Source organism: Etheostoma spectabile, chromosome 13, assembly GCF_008692095.1.
Source record: "Etheostoma spectabile isolate EspeVRDwgs_2016 chromosome 13, UIUC_Espe_1.0, whole genome shotgun sequence".
NCBI lineage: Eukaryota > Metazoa > Chordata > Actinopteri > Perciformes > Percidae > Etheostoma > Etheostoma spectabile.
In genome coordinates, this window is record NC_045745.1 from 22,499,762 (window position 1) to 22,506,104 (window position 6,343).

At 35.2% G+C, this 6,343-nt stretch overlaps 1 protein-coding gene across 8 annotated transcripts in view; it reads left to right on the top strand.

Moving 5' to 3' along the window:
- Positions 1-3,116, top strand: part of dclk1a (doublecortin-like kinase 1a) — a 44,591-nt gene extending 41,475 nt beyond the window's left edge. For 6 of the 8 annotated variants that reach the window (XM_032534708.1, XM_032534709.1, XM_032534710.1 and 3 more), the window contains 2 exons: positions 61-134; positions 1,208-3,116. In XM_032534708.1, the coding sequence (XP_032390599.1) occupies positions 61-134; positions 1,208-1,265 (132 nt within the window). In that variant the 3' untranslated portion in view covers positions 1,266-3,116. The remainder of the gene's footprint in view (positions 1-60; positions 135-1,207) is intronic. The other 2 variants (XM_032534711.1, XM_032534717.1) reach the window with 2 other exon arrangements.
- The last annotated feature ends 3,227 nt before the right edge of the window (positions 3,117-6,343 follow it).

Here is a 6,343-nt window from a genome sequence, read left to right on the forward strand (position 1 = left end):
TTTTTTTTTTAAAGTGAACTGGTGTTTAGATTAATTGTGCTGGTTTCTTTTTGTATTCAGTTGGACGACAGTTTTTCTATGCAGAGATCTGGGTCGTTGGATTTCTACCAGCACCCGGCCATGTACTGGATAAGGTACGCCAGGTTTCCATAGAGACAGAACCAGCAAAAAATCAAAACAAAGCAAATAGTGTCACTGAAATTGCTGCCTCCCTCCTCCCTGCGAGCAGCCCTGCTGACTGGCTGCTGCTGTGCTGCTTTGACAATGTCGTTCCTGCTCTGTGGTCTTCTTCCCTTTCATCCATCACCCGCTGTAAACATATATTTCATGCAGCACATGCATCCTTGTCGTCTGTCTTTTGCTAAAGCCTTGTCCTCTATGTCGTGTCACGGTATATCAAAATCTCCTGGATTTCTAAATGTGTTTAAATAAGGAAGTGACAGTTACCCTTAAAATTACCCTTTTGTATGTTCTTCCTATTTCCCTGTTGAACATGTATTCGTATCTTTGACAACAAAGTAAACAAACTGATGTTGCTGAGGTATTCACTGAGTAACAGTCACTTTCTGATTACAATATTTCTTTGTGAATGCTGCCTTCCAAAGAAATAACCCTGCTCCCTTGTAGGCTTGTCACAATCAAGGGATGTAGGATTGATGTCATGCTCCCTACCTGGCTGCCTGTACTAATACCTGAGCTTGCTATTCAGCTCCCATTGCCGAATTCCTGTTGTGACTTTATCCATCATTGATTCATGGAGGACCAGGAGGTTCATGGTTATAATAGGTTTACAGTTATAAATTTGACTGGTTGATATTTACAGAAATGTGGACACTGACAAGAGGAATTAATAACAGACTTTGACAGATGAATTCCCAACAAAACAACAGTTTTGGCATTTAATCCAGCTGCAAATTTTGATTAATAATAATTTAAGAATTGTGATGTTGCATCGAAATCTTTCATTTAGGTATTGATAAATATATTTGAATTCATCTTTTCATTGATGGTTTAATTTAGGAATAGTTTATAGATACGTTTATAAATTTACAATTGAATCCCTCTTCTGACGGCAATAAATATCAATTAATAACTTAACCCACATGTTCAAGGCTCTCCCGGTCCTCCATACTAAAGGATTACTGGTTGCTGAATCCCTGCATCAGAGGATCTAATCAAAATATTCTCCTGTTCCATCCTCCTTCAGGCCACCCCTCTTGATAAGGAGGGGCAGGTTCTCAGACGAGGACGCCACCCGAATGTGAAGCCACTGTCTTTGGAGATGATGCTGACAATGACAACAGTAACAACATCAACAACGAAAACACTATGGGCGGAGCCTCCCAGTTGCCTCCCTGGCCTGCCCTTGGCCCCTCCCTCTCTGACCCCTGACACTTGCTCTGACCCTTCCCCAAACCCCAGCCTCCCATCTGACTCTGATGACATCTCCATCAGCTCAGCCAGTATCATCCACTCCCCCAACTCACCCTTCTAGAGAGGAGTCTGAGTAGAGGAGGAAGAAGCAAGTGGGGAAAATCCTCATCCAGCTCCTCCCTCTACATGGAGGAGGAGGAAGAGGAGACGTCAGCTTTCCCACAGTCTTTTTTTCTAAGGTTGGGGGTGAACCGGGAAAAACTGTGGAGGATAAAAAAAGAGAAATCAGAGATGACTTTTAGCTCCCCTGAATCCATCTTTCCAAACCTGGAGGAAAGATAGATCAAAGGGTGGATAGAGGAGAAGAGGGTAGAGAGGTTGGGAGAAAGACCATAGAGGCAACAAGACCACAAAACAGAGAACTCGAGGGACAAGGCGGACTGGGTCGAAATACTTTTTATTTATTTATTTTTAACATTCTCTCATCTGAGCCCATGTTGCCAAGCTCAAGGAGCGAGAAAGGGCAACAGTATTGTTTACCCTTAAGTGATGATCCAGCTTCAACATGGAGACTTCCTTATGGTGGAGCAGCTCTACAAGGCAATATGAGAATATGGACCAATGTTCATGTTTTATTGAACCTTATTTAACCATTCCTTATTCACTGCATTTTTAATATGTATTTCCCTTTTTCATAAAGGATATGTCTTTGTTGATTTGTCCTAAGAGCTTAGTGTAAAGAAAATATTTGAAAAGTGTGTAGAAGTAGAGCTCAGAAATTTTAGGCTACCGTAGACTAATGTGGAAAGAGCTACAGTGTGTAGAAAAAGGAGTTTTTCTTACAAATGTGTTAAATGCAGTGGTCATAGGAAGATAAATCATCAAAGACAGCACTGGCGTTGCCTTCTTGCAATGTTGGATTGCAGTACTGCAGTTTACATTTTACACAGACTGCTATTAAGACAACAATGGTGCATTTGATCCTTGCTTGTATTTTTGTCAACTGCTTTGTTCATGACACATTGATACACAAAATTCAGCAGCATTCAGGTGCTTGTGTAGCAAACGCAACATTTTTTCCTCAACGCGCACAGTTTCACAATCATTCTGAATTGATATCATATTAATCTTGATATTTTGTGATGCTCATATTCACATATAAAGCCTTGTTTACATTTTCCCCAAAACTGAAGGCTTATTTCATCCACATATCCCAGCAGTAAAGAAAGGTATAATCGTTGCTGCCTAGGTGTACCAGTTGTGTGGGTTTGGAGACATGTTTTAGGTTGTAAATGTATACAATTAACCGTTTATGAGGGCTGCCTATTTGCACAAAGTACTGCAGTCTAGGTGCAGTCAAGAAAGACAGTATGGATGTCGGAGAACCAGCAACACTCTTGGAACGCAGAACACTTAAAAGGAGAGAAGAGGATATAGTTTAGCCGTGTATAACCTCATTCATGGCTTCATTTATTCAGATGAAAGCATGCCAGACATACCGTAGCCTATTCTTATAAAACAAAACAGTTTGTGATGAAGTATTGTTTGTATGTTATGTAAATAACATAATTTCATTTATTTTGATAGTTCACAATACAGTATATTTCTTTACTAGTAGCTAAGTCTTTGGAAACTGTAAAAAACAACTGTCATACATGTGTATCATTCAGTCAGCAAATAAAAAAATAACCTAGAGGAGATGATCAGGTCAAAATGAAACAATACAGATGAGTTGAAAAAAACATTTTGACCTGATGTTGTACCGCCTGGACAGATATACACAGACAAAAAGAATAAGATACCTACATCTTTGCTTGTTGTTAGACACTGGGAATGATGTCACTTCCTTTGCAAAAGCCACCGGCAAAGTGATTTCCAGTAACTGATGTGAGATAGTTGAGAGGAGAAGCCAGAAGAGTGAAGGAAGTGCAAAGCAATTTTGTTTTTTTGTTTGTTTTTTTACAGACGGTCTCCTTGCAATCGTCGCATTTGTTTGTAATTTTATGTATTAATTCTCATCACACACAGTTATGTGCTGCCATATTGACCAGATCAGTATGAATTTGTTGTGCTGTTGAAATCCACTCTCTCCAGCACATGGGCACATGTGGTTTACCAAAGTGCTCTCACTGCTGCTCCACAGTATTACAATCTGTTGCAATACCAATACCTGTACCTCTGTTAAACAATTGTCTATCAATAAAAGTAATAATGAAAACATTGTTTCAAAATCAAATCATCTGTGTCGTTTGAAAGCTTTAATATGTTTAGTTGGTGTAATTTAAAAAAAACAACAACTTTAAAACAGACGTGCAATTACTGTGGCAATGGATCACCATGGATCATACAGACATCATGCATACAGATTTATTTCATGGTTTTCTGCCTGTTACAGAGAAAAAACTGGCTCTCACACAGCTGCCTCTGTGTTTCCCTATGATCTTGTCAGCCATATTCCCAGAACTTGACACTTTATTTCTATTCTTATCTGCAGAACACTATTATAAACAGTGGAGACATTGTAGGTCTGAGCACTTTTTGTGAAACTTTTTGTAACTGTAAAGTATCTCTGCCTCCAGAAGAGGTAACCACCTTTCTAAACTTCCAGCTAGTTTAGTTTGTCATACAAAAGTCAAAATAACAAATAACATGTCATAAAACATATCGTACAAAAGTCATATAATCTAATGCACACACATTTATAACAATATTTCATTGCATAGTGTCATGGTGTAGTATGTCACAAAAAAGTAATTAAAAGGTTATACTGAAATAGGTCATGAAGTCATTAACAAGCCATAGTACATGTAATAAAAAAGGCATGGTAGTGTCTTGTTGAAAGGTGATTAAAAAAGTCATAATAGGGTTGACCTCTAGCTCAACCAGTAACAGTGTGCACACCATGTAGGCTGAGGCCTTTGCAGTGGCCCAGATTAAAATCCCACCTGCGTCCCTTTGCTGCGTGTCACCCCCCCGTCTCTCTCCCACCTTTCCTGTCTATCTACACTGTCACTCTGAAATGAAGGGAAAAATCCCCCCCAAAAAATCTTCAAAAAAAGAAGTCATAGTATAGTATGTTGTGACATACCATGACTTTTTATTAAATTTAAAGTATAGTGTGTAGAAAAAGTCAAAAAGGCATAGTATAATAAATCAAATTAAAAATCATAGTTTGTCATAGAAATCATGTTGTCAAAGAATCATAAAAAGTCATAGTATAGTATGTCAAAAAAAGTCAAAAAAGTCATAGCATAGCATTTCGTAAAAAGATTCTTATGTCGAAAGAATCATAAAAAGTCATAGTATAGGATGTTGAAAAAAATAAAAGTCATTGCATAGTATGTTGACAAAAATCATAAAAAATCATTGCATAGTATGTCAAAAAAAGACATAAAAGTCATAGTACAGTATGTTGAAAAAATCATAAAAAGTCATTGCATAGTATGTCAAAATAAGACATAAAAGTCATAGTGTAGTATGTCGAAAAAGTTAAAAAAAAGTCATAGCACATCATTTCATAAAACGAGTCTTATGTGGAAAAAAATCATAAAAAGTCACAGCATATTATATTGAAAAAAGACAAAAACTCACAGTTTAGTATGTTTAAAAAAACATGAAAAGTCATAGTATAGAATTTTGTAAAAAGAGTCTTGTGTTGAAAAAAAATCATAAAAGTCTTAGCACAGTATGTCGAAAAAAGACAAAAACTCAGCACAGTATGTAGAAAAAAAGACTTTCATAGCTTAGTATGTCAAAACAAGTCATAGGATAGTATGTCAAAAAAGGCATTAAAGAGCACACTATGGTAAATCAAAAAGATTCATGAAAAGTGCTAGTATAGTATGTCAAAAAAGTAATAATATAGTATATAGAAAAAAATCATAAAAGCTCATGGTATAGTATGTCAAAAAAGACATGAAAACTCATGGTATGGTATGTCGAAAAAAGTCACAGTATTGTATGTTGAAAAAAAAATACATAAAAGTCACAGTGTAATCTTTACGGCATTATATTTAGCAAAAAATATCATGGTATTCTATGCTGAAAAAAGTCATAAAAAGTCATTATAACAGTATAAAATGTCAAAAAAAGTCATGATATAGTCTTTAAAAAAAAATCTTAAAAAGTCATAGTATAGTATGTCAAAAAAAGACAAAAAAGTCATAGTATAGTATGTCAAAATTAGTCATGAAGGTTATGGCACAACATTTTGCAAAAAATATCATAGAATAGTATGTCAAAAAAAGTCACAAAAAGTCATTAGATAATATGTCGAAAAAAGTCATAATATATATATTTTTTTGAAAATCATTAAAAGTCATAGTATAGTATGTCGAAAAAATACAAAAAAGTCATAGCATAGCATTTTGTAAAAAGAGTCATGTCGAAAAAAATCATAAAAAGGCATAGTATAGTATGTCGAAAAAAGACAAAAGAGTCATAGCACAGCATTTTGTAAAAAGAGTCTTATGTCGAAAGAAATCATGAAAAGTCATAGTATAGTATGTAAAAATAATTCACAAAAATTCATAGCATAGCATGTCAAAAAAAGACAAAAAAAGTCATAGTGTAGTATGTCAAAAAAAGAGTCTTATGTTGAAAAAAAAAATTAAAAGTCACAGTATAGTTTCTCAAAAACAAATCATAAAAAGTCATAGCATAGCATGTAAAAAAAAAAAGTATTGTTTGTCGAAAAAAAAGACGTATAAAGTCATGGTATAGTATGTCGAAAAACGGCACACTATGGTACATCAAAAACCTTCATGAAAAGTCATAGTATAGTATGTCAAAAAATTCGTGATAAAGTGTTTTCAAAGAAAATCATAAAAAGTCAGTATCTCGAAAAAAGATACAGTATTGTATGTAAAAAAAATCACAAAAAGTCATAGCATAGAATTTCGTGACAAGGTCACAAAATGTTTTAAGACAAAAGTCTTAAAACGTCATAGTATAGTATGTCATAATAAAG